The sequence below is a fragment of the Microtus ochrogaster genome, chromosome 24 (assembly GCF_000317375.1).
Source record: "Microtus ochrogaster isolate Prairie Vole_2 chromosome 24, MicOch1.0, whole genome shotgun sequence".
NCBI lineage: Eukaryota > Metazoa > Chordata > Mammalia > Rodentia > Cricetidae > Microtus > Microtus ochrogaster.
The window spans coordinates 5,347,859-5,365,761 of NC_022024.1; the positions used below are offsets into that span (position 1 = coordinate 5,347,859).

General features: G+C 36.2%; 1 protein-coding gene across 3 annotated transcripts in view; it reads left to right on the forward strand.

Annotated features, from left to right (window-relative positions):
- The window catches only part of Fam19a2 (family with sequence similarity 19 member A2, C-C motif chemokine like), a 461,704-nt gene that overhangs the window by 442,581 nt on the left and 1,220 nt on the right, over nt 1-17,903 (forward strand). For 2 of the 3 annotated variants that reach the window (XR_003377962.1, XM_026784567.1), the window contains one exon: nt 2,170-4,935. The exons of the other annotated variant lie outside the window; for it this stretch is intronic. Coding sequence is in view for 1 of the 2 variants with exons in the window: in XM_026784567.1 (XP_026640368.1) it covers nt 2,170-2,181 (12 nt within the window). In the remaining variant the exon portion in view is untranslated. Of the gene's footprint in view, nt 1-2,169; nt 4,936-17,903 lie in introns of those variants that run through there. 3 annotated transcript variants of the gene reach the window in all.

The window sequence follows — 17,903 nt, forward strand, 5'->3', positions numbered from 1 at the left end:
CACGTGTCTAACCATAGTGTGTCCTAATAAAATAGAACGATCAAGTCTAAAATAGATTATCCACTGCCATCAGATACTAGAAATTATTTTATTTGATACTCCTCATTCAGAATAGGATTGATCTAAAAATACTATACAAAGCATGAATGTGATAAAAATTGCTTTGTTTATGTTTCAGTCCATGCTTATAAAATAATTCTTATTTTTATGCAACTACTTCTTATGGTCATGCTTAAGTTTTTCGTTTTTCTAGCTATTATTTTATCCAAGAGTAAAATACATTTTAAAATGATGTGTTTATATTCTTGTATGTATGGACTATATACTTATAATATTTATATGTCTTCATGAATGTGTAAATTTATTGATGGATATGTATGCATATGTATGTATGAGCATACAGACTTTCAAAGATGAAGGGAAATTGATTTTATTTAAGGAGACTTCTGATGTTGTTTGTTTTCAAAATCATGTGAAAACAAAGCTTTAATTAATACACAAACGGTCAACAGCACCTTCTTATAGGCTTTTATAAACTAACAGGATCAAATATTTACCTTATAGTAAAGATAAAATGATGAGATTACCATAGTAACCTGCCAGTGACTCAAAGCTGGGGCTAGAAGGTGCTGAGGCCCACTCCACTCTCCCGCTTCTTGTTCACCTCCAGCGTTCTGCCTCATTGCTTTGTCCCCTTCTAAAACTAATCATAAATCTCTGCAGTCTTTCCCAACACTTTTTTACCTTTTCTTCTATTTCAGCAACACTTTCACAAACATAGTCCCAAAGCTATGTTTAATCAGGTTTCTGGCTAGGAAGAACAGATTTCAGAAAACACAGCTGAGCTTTTCTCAGTTGATGATAGCCAAAGATTATGTTATATAAAGTTTATGAGCAAATTTTATTGTGAAAATGCTTTTTTTTCCATGGTGATCAACCATCATGGCATAATGTCTCTAGAAATAATATTTTCTTCCATTTTTCTTTCCTGCACCGACTTCCTGGAAGTACTTCATAGACTGTGTTGAATAATAACTGAATGGCAGACAAACTGATGAGACTCCCAAGTTTTACCCTTCATATTTCCACACTTCCATAATCTCAAGCCATTCAGGCTGTAACCTTACGAAGAGCAATAGTAGAAATGCGTTTGACTGTACGACAAAATCAAGATGGTTCCCTTGTGCTTTAAAACATATTTAATTTTGCATGCACTTTCTATCCATAGTAGAGCAAAGTCTAGAGTTATTTTATTATATAGTTTAATATTTTCATTTTCCATAGCCGATCACAAAACAAAGTAAAACCATTTTTTTAAACACTATTAAAGCTATGTCACTTAATGTAGTAAAACCAAGTGTTCACATTATTTTAAAAATTCATTCTTTGGTACACCCAGGGGCAGAAGATAACTTTTCTGTTGCTACCTCAAATACAATATATGGTATTAATGTAAAGTGAAGAGACTATCAACACAGCAGTGGTTTGAGGTTTTTCCTGTATCTTTTACATAAAAGCAAATAATGTATTTACAATACATTCTTTTTATTTTGTTCATATATGTTTATTTTGGGATACTAATATGTATGAAAATTTACTGTCGATCTTCCTAATAATTCAAATTGCATTAATAATACAGTCCATTTTATGAGAAGGTCTGAACACTCTGTAATTTGGTAAATCATTACAGTGTTCTTCATTTTTTATTTCTTCAATTTTTATGATTTTCTTGCACTATACATTTCTCTCCATTTTCCTCTCTTCCTTCCCTCTTTTACCTAAATATTTTTGACCACACAAAGAGATGATATTTTTCAGAACATCTTAAATATGCTGATATCCCCACCCTCAATTTTTATGCTATTTGAGAATGAATTTTGTAAAACCATTCTTTAAGGGTGTATTATATTCTCCTTCTACTCCAGTGACCAAAGATTTTCTCCATAGAGGTCCACAGATTATAGCCACCCTACCTGCATGAATAATGCTCTCAGAATAATTCATTTTTTCAAATAATAAGTTGGCAATGTGAACATGAAGGTCCTGGAGAATTCCATGATGTGTTTGATACAGTGAGTGCCAACTCATAGCCATTAGTTAATTGTTTACTTGTCCTAAGACTATAGCTTTATTATAAAGAGCTCATTATATTTTCTTCTTCCTTCCCAGGTAACCCATTAACCACAAAAAAATCAAGCAATCCTCAAGACTGAGATCATGGAGACACACATAGAAACTTGACTCCTGCATTGAAATCGAAGACTTTTATACCTCTTAGAAGAGGGGCTTTTAAGCCTATTTCCAAGGAATTCCATGACTTGCTATCAGCTTCTTATTGAAACCAAGACTTTAAAAAACTCTGAAGTGAACTTTGTGTCCTGAAGAAGACTGCATCCGCTGCGAACTGGGCTTAGCTAATTGCACTTCTGAGGGAAGCAGACATTGCTCTCCACGAATCTGGTGCAGAGTTGATGTTCTGGGGGTGGTGACACCAGAGACTGCCACCTGTAGGGTTCCTGGCTTCAGCTGTGACTTCAGTTGTTTCTGAAGCTGTCTCTCAAGTGCACTGTCCTGTCATAGATGTGTTCCTGGTTCCTTTGTTCACTGTCTGATAGGACTGTGCACAGCTTTGGTGATGTTTCCTTTGCGAACTCCTCTGGCATGGCGTAGACTGAGACAATTTTATTGGTATTCTAATCTTGAAACACTGAGAGCCTACAGGTTTTAACACCTCACGCTTGCCTTTGAGAAAGGGTTGGAAGTGTTTCTCTATTGAAAACGATAATCATTGGCAAGTCACCGTGATCTGAATACATCAGTCATATAAGAATGTATAGACGTGCTGACATGTTTCCCCAAGGCTAACACCTCACTGCTGCTCTCTGTCGGTTAGAGACATAGCAGCTAGGATTGGATTCCCATTACCACTGCACAGGACTCTGTGCCTCGCACACACCTTCCCTTCCAGTTTTTTGAAAGTGTACTTTTTTTCTGTTTTCCTTTTCTTTCCTTCACAGAACTCATCAGTGTGTAGTAAGTTAGTAGGTAACCTTCCATTTTAAAAACATGCCAGGGATGCATGTGCTTTTCTAGTTTCTTATCACTTATTTTTATTCTAGTATTTTCTTAAACTATCTTCTCTGTCTCATTTCAAGATCGTCTCTTGCTTGATTCCAATGACTGCTTGAATGCTTATATATTTGTTCAGTCTGTGGATAGGAAAAATTGTTCATTTTCTTTTACTTCAAAGGTCTAAATACTTGCTTATCTTTGCTCCAATCAAATAATATCATGGGCCAGTATTTTGTCTATATTTTCTTGGCCATCTTAAAACTTGTGAGTTTTAGTTCTTCAGATGTCTTACAAATATTTAAAGGCCTTAAACATTGATTTACTTTTTTCTAAGTTATTATAGAATGTATAATTTTATACTGCATTTATTTTGTTTTACTTGTGAGTAGAGGGAGAGAATACTGAGTACTGAGTTACAACTATGTAGTAATATGGTGTAGGCCTGTAGATTGAAGGAATGTAAAGGCAAGAATTTTTCATGTCTTAATTATTTCATCCTGATCTAAAGATGCTTCATAGATCATCCTATTAGGTGGTCCATCATTTTGGTAGACGAATGAAGGTATTTTGGACTTCTTGTACTGGTAAAACTAACGGACAATGACAGTTAACCTGTTGGTTTCTGTGATGGAGGATCACATAGGCTAGAAAATTTTTATGTTAGACTGTAGTGATATTCAAATGTTTAGACACGAACTAGGCCCTTTACTTGGAAGAAAAAGGTTAAAAATTCATTTGGAAAACTATATTTTTTAAATACTGTGCTAAAGTCAACTGCCTCATAAATACATGGAATGAAGTGATTCCTGCCTCCCTTTTGATTGTGATAAATCCAATTAGGTGGTTCCAAGTGGATTTTGCAATAGGTCAAGACTACACCGAGTTGAAATGAAAGGAATAACAGTTGTGATGGACTTCAATGTCAAACAAAATATCATTAATTTCTTTGAAACAAAATGGAAAACTATATCATTTTAGACATTATGAATTTATCCTAGGTTTGTTTGAAATTATAGATCATGCTTCTCATTTTGAAAACTATGTCATTTAAAACAGCGCTGGAAATTCTGTATTATAGAAAAGTGTAATACATGCGTATCAATAGAAAAAAAATAAATGGAGTTTCAAATATATGAACTAGGTTATTCCCAGTAGATTAATGTTGTGATTATTCAGAAAATGTGAATAAAATTGGAATATAAAATCAACTCCCTTTCACAAGTACAGTTTGGAGAATCTGATTTCTTGTGTTCTGTTTTAAAGGCACCTTAATTAGTAACCAATACAATTTCAAATTTAGAAAGAAACTGACAAATTATCCAATCATCTTTTAATAAAGTTCTGTGCTAAACTTTCTGTGCTAAGAAATAGTATTTGGCCTACTTCTTAGGAACCATGAAATCAATATATCGACACTTGTGATGCTCACCTGAAAGTCAACTATAAACACAAATGCAAAATTCATCTCACAATGAAAGCTCTATGCATGGCTTACCTTAGGAAACACACTGGAGTAGAACAATGTATCAATGCCATGTCTCAAATATCCTTGAAAATGCCTTTTTATTCTGACATTGTTTAAAATTTACAAAAACTACAGAAGGCAGCAAAGGAGTCTCTGCCCCTTTGCCATCTTTCCCCCACGGGTAACATCTTTCAGAATCATAATACATCTGTCAAACATGGAAGTTCACATTGGTGTAATACTATGAGCTCAAAGGTTTGTTTACATTTTTGTCAGTTTTCACAAGAACCATGTATATATACTTTCATCTTTTTAAAACACACAGATGCCATTTTACCGTAGGATACTGGAGTATACATTAGATGGGGGGAGACTATCATGGCCAAAGAGTGACTGGTTATGACAATTCTAAAGTTCCTAGTTTTAGAATAATATCTTATAACTTTATTTTACTTTTGTATTTTGTTTTTGCTGCTGTGACAGACAATTTACCTTTAACTTCAGACAGAATTCTTAATTATTTTAAACTTGGTATCATTTTAAATTTGCCGTAAGAAGTCTGAGAACTATGGCTGAAACAAAAAAGCTTTTTTCCTCCCTGGGATTTACTTCCCTTATTAAGTATGATTATAGCACAATTTAGTCCAATTAATTAATTTATGTTTATTTGTACCTAAGTACCCATGCACAAGGAATATATACGCATGAAAATTTTATAAACACATTTGCATTTATATCTGAAAAAAGAAGTATGCAAAAAAATCAAGTGATAAGTTTTTCATCCTTCAGCCTTTCTTGTAATTTTCAAGGGGAATTTAGATGATACTGGACACTCTGGATAAAGCACTGGAAAAGTTAGGCAAGGTAGACTGTAGTATGGAGGGGAGCGTGCTGCGTCCCACCGCCTGGCTAGCTTAACCCCCGAAATAACCACAAAGAAATTTTATTAATTTAATTACTACCTGGCCCATTATATCTAGCCTTTTCTCGGCCAACTCTTATATCCTGATCTAACCCATTTCCGTTAATCTGTGTATCACCATGAGGTTGTGTCTTACCGGGAAAGATTCAGCATGTCTGACCTGGCAGCTTCATGGTGGCTCTCTCTGGTTCTGCTTTCTTCCTCCCAGAATTCATTCTGTCCTCCCCTTCTATCTCAGTTCTGCCCTATCAAAAGGCCAAGGCAGTTTCTTTAATAACCAATGAAAGCAACACAAATACAGAAGGGCTTCCTACACCATACTACATTGCATACTAGGTATCTTTTTGTGCTCACCTACCTGGATGCCTACGACAGAGCATTACTATTTTTGTTAAGGTAAAGATCTTTAGTTTGTTTGTCCCTCTATACCCCCTTCCTCCCTCCTTTATTTCTTCTTTTGTTTTGTATGATATACATAATATATAAATATAATTGAATTATTTAGGAAATATTTATCATGTATCTATCTTTTATCTATCCATCATCTATATCTATCTATCTATCCATGTATAATCTATCATATATCTAATTATATATCTATGCATCATCTATCATTTATCTTATATATCTATTGATCTATGTATCATCTTTATCTATCTATCTATCTATCTATCTATCTATCTATCTATCTATCTATCTATCTACCTATCATCTATCTATCTATCTCTCAATCTATGTCTTGATTTGTACTCCCCAGGAATGTGAACTAGCATGGTTATTCAGCATTTAACTGACAGTTTTTGAATCCCTACTAAGTACAAGCATATTTGGCCAGATTAATATTTTGGACTTCATTCTTGAGAATGGCCTTTTAAATCAGGTCAAGACAAATTTTCTGGATGCTGTTTATGCTTTGCAATGGGAAAAGTAAATAAACAGATTCATCAGTATTTCATATTTGCTTTAATTTTTCACATTTTTTTTCTTCAGGATGTTTCAGTTTACTAAATGGGTACTTTGAACATCTTTCTAAAAGGTCTTCTCTAGTCTGTAAAACAAACTTAATTCAGAAACTCGCATGAACAAATGAAATGTGGTAGCTTACACATCTTGGCAAAGTATGCTCGAAACTCTCAAAGGGGACAGATTGTGAACATGGAAAGAGATTAAAGAGGAGTAAGAACATCTATGGGAGATCTATGAAGACCAGGACTTGGACAATAATACTGGGGAGGATTTGAATCATTGGGTCTCCATCCTAGTTCAAGTTAAATTCCACAAAGAAATCCTAAAATTTACCATTGCCCACTCCTGCTTTCTGAGCATGCTTTAATTGGCCTGACATTGACATTTGGGTATAGATATTTCTTTAAAAGCTCCTTAAAAAAAAGCTCCTTTGTTTGTTTAATACTCAAGATGAACATGATGAGATGGGTACATGACTGCACAATGGAAAGGAAGATGAGGCCAAGAACTCCAGGAGGTTCTGAGCTCACTAGAGCAGGAAAACCCACGTTCAGTTAAACATTAGCAAAAACTTGAAGAATGAACAGGCTACACAGCAGGGGCTGAGGACAAGTTCATTGTTTAAAGACACATTGAGGCTAAAGTGCCTGTGAAACATCCAGCGAAGCCATGTTATGTAAGAACTGAAGAGTTTAATTGCATTGATAATTAGAAATTATCATTAACTTTGGACAGAACAGTTTTATTCAAATGTTTATTAAAAATTGAGGTTTTAGAGAGTTGAAAAATAAGGGATGGATTTGAGAGTTGAAAAAGCACCTGTTGACTTTTCTTTCAACAGGAAGTGAAACAGATAAGATAGTGATTTAGTCAAAGCACCATCAAAAGAGATTTTATTTTTACTAACATGGGAGAAGAGTGTGACTATATATGCCGCAAAGAACGAAGAAGGGAGGGAGTGGGTAGATAGATACAGAATCTGAGAGTAAAAAAAAAAGAAATTGATGAAGGAAAGGGTGTCTACTCATGTTGTATGAATAGCAAGGAGGAACAAATTCTGTAGACCATCCCCTAGGACCAGAAAAATGCAGAGGGACTAGGGTTGGCTCGTTAAGCATCTTCAATGAAGTAGTGATGATGTTAAGATATATCACACTCAAAGGGCATTCGTTGAAGTGATAATTATCAGCTTGTGTCCAAGCTACTGACATTTGTATAATTGACAATTTCACAATAATTTAGTAATAATTATGAGAGAAATGAGTATTTTTATTTGTAAAATGGTAATTCTTTGTATTCAGTGTTGTTGTGAAGATTCAATGATAAGAATTTATTAAAATTTAATTATTGAATCATGAAAGACATAATTCCCTTGTTCTTAAAATTGTGTGAAACACATTTTTAGGAATCAATCTATATGAAACAGAAGAATATAAATCCTGCTGGTACATGTGATAAATAAAAGAGAGAAGTACACATATTATGAATAAATAACTTTAAATGGTGAAGTTTTCTATACTTAAGAAGCTGCAAGAAAAGGCACAGACCAAGGGAAACATCTTTCTATGAGGAGTATCTGAGAATAAGTGTCATGAGAGGACTAGAAATTATAAAACAAGAATGATTTTCATCATGGAGTAAGGAATGGAAGGGTTAATGTGAGAAATCAATATGCACTTCCTTTATTGGATGAATCAAGTGAGTAATGCTTGATGAAGCCAAATAGAAATTTTTAAATGGATTCTATTATTTTTATCTTACGTGTATCAGTGTTTGCAGCATGTAAGAAAGTGAACTATGTATGTGTAGGATGGTACATACATGTCTTTATAAATGAGCATCATCTGCTGTCTACAATAAATGGAGTGTCCAAGGAGAATAGAAAATATTTTTAACAGATTTAGTGTATCTTGACATTGAGAATTTCAAGGTCACAGCAGAATTCTCAGTATCTAACTGACAGCAGTTGGTCAGTATATTCTCTACAGTCTGGACAAAGGAAGGGAGAATGTGAAGGTCAAGATTTAAAATTATAGTTACCAATTAAGAATAGTAGCATATGTCTTTATTCTCAGTACTTAGGAGACAGAGGCTGGAAATTTTCTGTAAGTTCAAGGCCATCCTGGTTTATAAATTGAATTCCAGGATAACAAGGACTATATAGTGAGACCCTGTCTCAAAAATAAACAGAAACAATGTTCAAGATCTTCCTTAGCTATTCATTACAGCAAGCTATGGTAAATGAGAACTTACCACACATGTGCACACTCACACAAAATGATAACCAACATCTCTACATAACTTGATTTGTGCCATGAGTTATACCCAAGAATATACGATGGACCATTGGTGTAGGAGACTGCTTGTTCATTTTCCAGCTGCTTAGACTCCTGATATAATCACACAGAAATTGTATTAACCAAATCACTGTTTGGACTATTAGCTCTAGCTTCTTACTGGCTAACTCTTATATCTTAGTTTAACCAATTTCTATTAATCTGTGTATTAATATGAGGCTGTGGCTTACCGGGTAAAATTCTGGCATCTGTCTCTGGCAGGGCTACAGAGCTTATCCTTGACTCTACCTTCTTTCTCCCAGCATTCAGTTTAATTTTCCCTGCCTAGCTCTGTTCTGTTCTGCTCTGCTATAGGCTCGAGGCAGTTTCTTTCTTAACCAATAGTATTCACATCATACAGAGAGTAATCTCACATTACCTCCCCCTTTCTGTTTAAACAAAAAGGAAGGTTTTAACTTTAACATAGCAAAATTACATATAACAAGACAGGTGTCAAGTAAGAATTACAGTTACAATATTTATATCTACTTTATCTTTTATCATAACTAAAGAAAACCTTAATGATAGCTACCTATTCTTCAACTCCAACAAAGACCTCAGAACTATATAATATTACCTAAGAAAACAGGAAGTGTATTATAAACAACTTCCAAAACTCTAGAGTTGACAAAGACATCTTGCTGCCTCGACGGTCACCAAAAAGTCTTCTGTACCATTGGATCACTCATATTCAGCCTATAGGCCCTTAGTGTTCAGCAGACTTTTCCATAAAGCAAGAAATTTCAAAAACAGTTGCACCTATATTGGCAGTTTGTCAGTCACTTTCTTCTGTGACCTGCAGAATGTCTAGCAGACTCTTTCATGAAGCAGGAACTCTCACGAAGGATCATCTCACCTTTAGGCAAGTTCATCAGTCATTTCTGTGTGTCCTGCATGTTCAGTTCATACAGCATAACATCAAGCAGTCCAGGCAAAAGCAGTTTCTTGCTCAAATTGCTAACAAACTCCGTAAGTAGTCTCTTCAAAGCCCAATTCCTCCTGAAGTAATTTGTGCTGCCAGCAGCAGATGTGTTTCATTGCTATGAAAAGTTTTAAATTCTTTTTTTTTAATTTTATTTACTTATTTATTATGTATACAATATTCTGTCTGTATGCCTGAAGGCCAGAAGAGGGCACCAAACCTCTTTACAGATGGTTGTGAGCCACCATGTGGTTGCTGGGAATTGAGCTCAGGACCTTTGGAAGAGCAGGCAATGCTCTTAACCGCTGAGCCATCTCTCCAGCCCCAAGTTTTAAATTCTTAAAAACATTTTAAATGCCATATTGTGAAATCTTTGAAAGGTTTGAAGAATGCCTAGCCATCTGAAATACATCTCTGTACATTTAGAAAATCTAACTAACATGACTACAAGCTTGACTATTATAGATGATTCTCTATTAACCTATATTTCTTAGTTATACATTATATTTTTAAATGACCTGGACAAATAAAATACTTTAATCAAGATCAGAAATACATATACATAGTATAACAAAACTGACTTTGAATTTGTGTCAATAAACCAAGATCTATACCAATGCAAATCTTTATAGCATATCCCCCTTTAAATCTAAACAAACATTTATGAACAATCATTTAGAGAATTTGGGCATAGTTCTTCTCCAAACTGTTTTCTGCTTTTTATTGGGCAAAGTATTTTTGGGGGGCTTCATGGTGACCTTTTGGGGGAGTTGGTTCATTAAATCATACTAGCCTGGAAGAAATCCATAGGTTCTCATCCACTGTGGAAACAAAAAAAAACTTCTTTTCCAAAGCCAGAAATCCTTAGACCCAAATATTAAAGTCAAGATACATTTATGTTGGTTTATCTTAGCAGTCCATACAATGAAATGTCTCTCTGTACTTAGCTCCTTGACAGTCAAAAAATTCAAAGAAAACACAATAATATACATAATCCAGACTCTCTGTGTATCTTCTATCTTTATGTGGCTTTGTTTTTATTACTCTATTATGTTTTCTACAAGTTTAATATTTATTTTATTATCTTTACTCCTTTAATCTATGACTCTCTGTACTCTTTTGTATTACATTTAGTGTCTCTTCTTTACTTCTTCTCTCTCCAAAGCCTACATACATTTTTAAAATACACTGTGACCCATTTAGAGGTCTTTTCCATCTGGATTTGTCTTTATTGTATATCTGTAATTCTTTTCTAACCAAGACTGCTTCTTAAAATGTGAAGCACTTTTTAAAAACCTAAGCAGTGGCATTTTTAGGACAAATATGACCCTGGCTGCTTGCTCTGCCCAGTCCAACATGGTAGAAGTCCATTTACTACCTCTGAGACTGCTGGGTAGGAGCCATCCTCACCACCTCAACTCTGATAACCAATTGGCCCATGCTGCAGCAAGGTGCACAAAACCTCATTTAAAAGCTCAGTTTCCTGAGAGAGCCAGGGTTTGTGCTATCAGCAAGGCCTAGAAAGCCACTGTTTCAAAACTGCTCTGCTTTTTTTCTGCTACCACTGAATCAGGAAAACCTCTCTTTAAAAAGCTGCAGCATGCTGCCAGTAAGCAGAGCCTATCCAGAAAAGTAATGCAGCTAAACATTGCTTTTTAGTGTCTAGAATTCCTTTCCAAGCCCTCTCAGGTTTTATGTGGATTTAGCTAGCACATGTTGGAGTACCTATTTGTTGTAGGAGGCTGCTTGTTCATTTCCGTGCTGCTCATACTCCCAATATAATCACACAGAAACTGTATTAATCAAACCACTACTTGACCCATTAGCTCTAGCTTCTTATTGTCTAACTCTTACATCTTAATTTAACCCATTTCTATTAATTTGTGTAATGCCACAAGGCTACGGCTTACCAGGTAAAGTTCTGTCTCTGGCAGGGCTCCATGGCATCTCCTTGACTCCGCCTTCTTCCCCCCAGCATCCGGTTTAGTTTTCCCCTCCTCACTCTGCTCTTCCCTGCTCTGCTTTATGCTCAAAAAAGTTTCTTTATTAACCAATGGTATTTATAGAATGCAGAGGGGAATCCCATATCCGACCATTAATTTAAGTCCTGCTAGAGATAGGTATTGTGCTGCCACTTTGTAAGGAGCTGAAACTCAGAAAGGCTTAGACTAATGTCATACTGAGTGGCAAAGCCAGAATTTAAAACAGTGTCAGAGTAAAAGTGTGCACAGTGAGGCTTCAGGAATTCTGGGTGTGTAAACTTATGAGTCCCAGGAAGGGCTAGAGGGACAAACAATGGGTATTGGATGGGAGAGATGGGCTCAGAGATCCCTCATTCATTCACTAGTAGCTATTTTTGTACATTTGTGTGCCAAGATCTGTCTGAGACATGGTGAATAAATTAAAATGGTAAGTATCTTTCTTTTGAATGATGTCTTTCCTGGGAAGGGTCTTTAATGACTTTATAACAATTTGCTGTAAGCATCTTCACGAGTAACATTTAATGTTAAATTTGCATGGTCATACTGCAGAGAAAACCAGCTGAAAGCAGACCCAAGGAGTCCCCTGAATGAGGAAAATAGTCATCATAAAAGAAACCCTCTGTTTTGATTATAGTAGGTTGTATGATTAACAAGACATTCATATTATTTTATAAGATTATATTTGGGGTTCAGTTAACAATGAGGATTTCTGTCTTCACATCCACTCACAATTCATGATCCAGAGATTTTTCTGGGGTGTGTATCAATTATCCACAGCTTTGTGGCCATTGTCCAAGCACAGTAGCATAAAACATTTGTTATTGCTTCCAAGTCTACTGGACAGTGGAGTGTTTCTGTGTATCTTGGTGACTTAATTTCTATGTCAGCTGGTAGCTGAGGCAGGCTGGGCAATTTCAGAGAGTTTGTTTTTATTCTCTCGCTGTTGTAATAGCTTATTTATTGGCTTTTTACCTAATTCTGCAATCCTGGTCTTTTCCTCTCAGTAATTTCATTGTGTGTCAGGGACTGGGCTATGCCAGCAGGCAAGAATGCTCACTGTCTGAGTGATCTAGTATGTATCACCTAAGAGCTCACTTACTGAAACCGAGTTTGCTTCTTGTTGACTGGCTAACCTGTTCACCACTTGGAAATGATGTTATGAGCTATGGGGGAAGAGTCCAACAAACAGAACATGACTGTGATTTCAGGGCAGAAGTCACTTTATTTCTTCCCCCATCTGCTAGTTAGATTTCTTACACTGTGCATCAAATGTGTCACAGCTAAACAGTCAGGGACATTGAAAGGCTTCTTGTAATTTCCATGTAACACAATGTCAACAGTGTTTGCTGATAAGCCCATGGCAAACAGGATGCGTTAGGAAACACAATCCAATTACCATCCAACAGTTGTGTGCTCCGGAACACACAAGCAATACATTACGGTCTCACTGTCAATCTCATCAAGTAGGCCACTGAATAGGCCTCAAGCAGCAGTCACTTTCTGCTTACCTTCAACACTCTTTTGTTTATGTGAATCTCTCCAGTTATATGTTCCCTAACTCACGTTTAAACTTTTTAAATTATTTTAAATTTCATTAGCACAGCTATAAATAGATATTGTCAGTATCTCTAATAGTAATAGCCACTGAAGTGGTTGGTGGCTTAATCATTTGACCTTCATTTAACCTCTGGCTACCCATTAGAAGTCTTCTCTCATCTTGTGATTCCCATTAAGTTTTCAAGAGTTAAAATGGGCCACTGATTCTTTGAGAAGAATCATGGTTGAACCAACCTGCTTTGGGGCAAATCACATGACCGTTGATAAAAGGAAGGCATGGCATACCTTTTGGTCTTTTTCAAATTTACTAGGAAAGAATACCAAAGAATGGATCATAGTTAGGGTTTCTATTGCTGTGAAGGGACACCATGACCATAGCAGCTCTTATAAAGGAAAACATTAAATTGGCTAAATTGGCTCACTTACAGTTTCAGTGGTTCAGTCCATTATCATCATGAAGGGAAGCATGACAGCTTGAAGGTAGACATAGTGCTAGAGCTGAGATTGCTATATCTTGCAGGCAAAAGGAAGTCAACTGACTGTCACACCAAGGGAAGGTTGAGCAAGAGACCTCAGAGCCCACCCCCACAGTGACACACTTCTTCCAACAAGGCCACACCTCCTTATAGTGCTACTCCTTTGGGGGGACATTTTCTTTCAGACTGCTACAGAATGGAATATATACATACATACATACATACATACATACATACATACATACATACACACACACACACACACACACACACACACACACACACACATATATATATATATATTTGTGGCACTTGGAGCTGTTTACAATTCAATTAGCAGATTTCTAGTGTAAGGAGAAAAATGTGGAAGAATAAGCTCCATCCTAGCAGTTCAGTCCTGTAGGATCTCCCTGCCATTTTGGAATCTGAATAGCTCGGAATCAAACAAGATTCCACAGATTGCACCATGATGACTCCTGCACATGCTCATTTTATTTCAGCATGGCTGCACTAAACACTAAATGAAATCCGAGAGCCAGAGGTTGGATGCAACTTGCTATTTTTCCTGTCTAGTCAGTTAAGTCAAATGCCATTCTATCCAATCGAATATAGGGTAAATTCCAAGTAAGAGAAAATCCAACCTGAGTGACAGATTTCCCCCAATGTTACTTCTGTTCAATTTCATCTTTTATTTTCCTTCCTCCTTTCTGTGATATCACACAGTGAAATGGAAATCAAAATGTAGGTTCCACGGCTATTTGCTGTTTTAGGCTCTGTATAAGTAATCACCTCATATGCACTGGCTGTGGTCACACAAACTGTGAAAACCAAAGAAGCACCCTTAACACAGGATGTTTGCATAGAACCTGGAGCTTTCTAGAGTTGTCCAGTGCCAGTGTCACACAGCTGTCCAGAGAAGCATGCTGACTTTCCTCACTGGAGATCTGGCATTTGCCTCATGCTTTGTTTCCAAGGACTTCAGAAAATAAGAGCTGCACATCCGTAATTTTTCATTTATCTTATAGGCATTATTTGAGGGTATTGCGGGAGACAAATTGTGACCCTAAAGGAGAAAATTACTTAAACATGTTGGGCCTCATTTTTATCACCCATGAAATATAAATAATAATGATGTGATAACATACATAAGTAATGATCTTATAATAAAAAAATGACACATCTGCCACCCACAGTTATTGTGAGGAGGAAGTGAATGATTGCTTAGCTCTTTGCAAAGTTTAAAAGATCTAGACAAATGGATTCTGATATTATTGTCATTATTAGAATGAGCCAGAGAAGACCCGTGGCTTCCGATGCTCTTGGTAAAATCTGTGAAACATTTTCTATCAGTGAGAGCTATTAAATACCAGCAGCACATTGCTAATTAATACAAGGTCATATAACCCTCTGGTTTTACATGTTCCAATATTGCAATAATTACAGGCACTTCATCTTTTAAACATGCAAAGGCTTGAGTAAATATTATATATCTATGACATTCTTATGCTATTCTAAGCATTGAATCACGTTGTATTTGATCTTCTTATGCCTAATTATTAACAAAAGATTTTCTTCAAAGGGCCTTTTGCAAGACAGTCAGCACTCTCAATTAGAGGTAAGATTAAAAGGACATATTTTAATTAAGGATTTACTTCATGAAAATTGCCTTGAATATACCATGTGTGGTGTTCAGTCCTGTGTATATTTTAGCTCATTTAATCCTCAACAAAGTCATAAGGAGAAACTCTGACTGTCTGCACTTTGCTGACGAGGAAATGGGGGTTAGCAGGGCAAGTCATTTGCACATGTCACATAACTGATAATAAGTGGTGTGGAATAAGATCCTCCACATCTGGCTGTGGACTATTATTCATGAGCACTGACTTATTAAAAATTATAGCTCCCTAAATCCCTGTATAGGAATATGCTATAAATCATAAGAGTAATATAAAAATGCTTACCATTTCCTAGGTCAGACCAGGGCAGGGGTTGCTAAATGCAATTCTGATCTATTGGTGTTAATACAGCTTCAGCATCCCCATTGTGATTAAAGTTTTTTTTTCCCAAGGTGGTACTATTGGAAGGCAAGGGAATCTTTGCAAACTAGAGCAAGTAGGAAGTCTTTATGTCATTAGGGCAGGTGGTTCAAAAGTGCAAATAAGACCAAGCTTAAAGGGCAGATTCCCATTCCCACATATCTGTAGAAATTGTGTTCATTTATCCTGATAACATCATCTGTGGATTAAAGACATTATGTCACCCTTCCTATCTCACCTATTCTTCTAGTCTTTGGAAATCAGAACTGTATTTAATAACCCTTGCCTTCAGGATGTCTACATTATCCATAGTCCCTCGGTGATTATCTTTCATGGATTTGTTGCTGGGTTTTACAAGCTATTTCGTTAATTCTGAGAGATAGTCCATATGAGATGAAATCTTGAATATATTAGAAAGAGTCTTGTCTTCATATGTGTTCCCGACTTCTTTCTTTCTTAATTGCCCTTCTGCAGTATAGAAGTGATTCTTTCTGAGAGTATTGAGAGAGGAACAACAGCAGTCAAAGAAAATATATTATATTTCAAAGGACTTGAGTGTAAAATGTGAAGCTACCAACATTTAGGTAATAAATTTTAGAATGGATGAAAAAATAACACTTATGCACCATAGTTGCACATGTTAGTTGATATAATTATTATGGAATACTATATTGAGGTTCCTCAAAATTTAAAAATTTAATGACTATATTGCTATTGAGTTGGCCTTGCTCAGGTGTGCCCAATTTAAGTGTGGCATTAGTCCAAAGGTGGTAGTATTGGAAGGCAAGGGAGGCTTTGACTTATAGGCCAGGTAGTGAGTTCTTCAGTTATTGAAGTGGGTCCTCAGAAAGGAATTTTGGGAGACTCCTTGTACAGCTTGAACTTGGTCCCACCTTTTTTCTGCTCATGGTTAAGGGATTTTCAGGCTTCATCTTTATTGTTAGCCATGGGATCTTAACGAGAGTTAAACTGATCATCACAGGCAGCATGTTCTAATGATGCATGCTAATTTAACCTCGTCTTCTTAGTAGTTAGTCCATGTAAGTTATTTTATTACAGTGAAGGGAAGTTTGTTATTATAAATATCATTCAGCTAACCCACTTCTGAGTATTTCAAGTCGATGCATGTGATCTCTGGCTTCATTGCAGCATGACTCACAATGGTCAAGCGATACAGTCACTCTAGTATCTACCAGCAGGTGAAAAGGCACTATTTACACACAATGGAATGAATACCTTAGATAAAAAGGAAATTTGGCCAAATGTGACAATATATGTGGAACTGAGGAACATTATGTTAGGCAAATAAAACAGGCACAGAGAGAAACCAGCATGAGTTCACCACTATGGGCAATCTAAGGCAATCAAACTGATAGAAGAGAGACTAGAAGTGTGGTTACAAAGGCTGAAGGCAAGGGTAAGAATGGGAAGATAGCAGTCGAAAGGTACAAAACCCGATTTAGGGGAAATAAGGATTTGTTTTTAATTCCACTGTATAGTTTTATAATTTCGGTTAATAGCATATTGTACATTTCACAATAACAAAGAATCCCGGTTGTTTTCATTCTTAAAACAGTATGCATTTGAGGTAATGATATATTACTTAGCTTGATTTAATTAGTCTACAAATCCCCAAAAATTCTAATGGCACTTTGTACCCCATCAAAAAATACAATGTTCATTTATCAATTTAAAACAAAATGAAAGAGTAATAGACAGAAGAAGACACGTAAAGGGGAGGTGGAGTGTGAGAGAAAAAAAGAGAGATTAAGGGCAGATGAGTGAGCAGGGAAGCAAGCTGAATGACCATTTGCTGTGAGGATACAGGCTCCTGTCAGAGCTTGATGAGAGATTCCATGTCTGTAGGTAAGTGCTGCAGAAGCCAGCATTATAAGGTTACTGCTATGCTTAGGAGAGAGGCATGGAAAGTCACTTTTTATCACAGGCCTCAGTCACTGTTTGATTGCTGTGAAGGGACACCTTGACCTGTGGTGACTCCTAGAAAACATTTAATCGGGAGCTTGCTAGAGTTTCAGAGGCTTAGTTCATTATCATCATTGTGGGAACCATGGCGGCATGCAAACATAGACAGGAACTGGAGCAGTAGCTGAGATCTATGTTGTGATCCTTAGGCTAAGAGAGGGAGGGAGGGAAGGAAGGAGAGAGAGA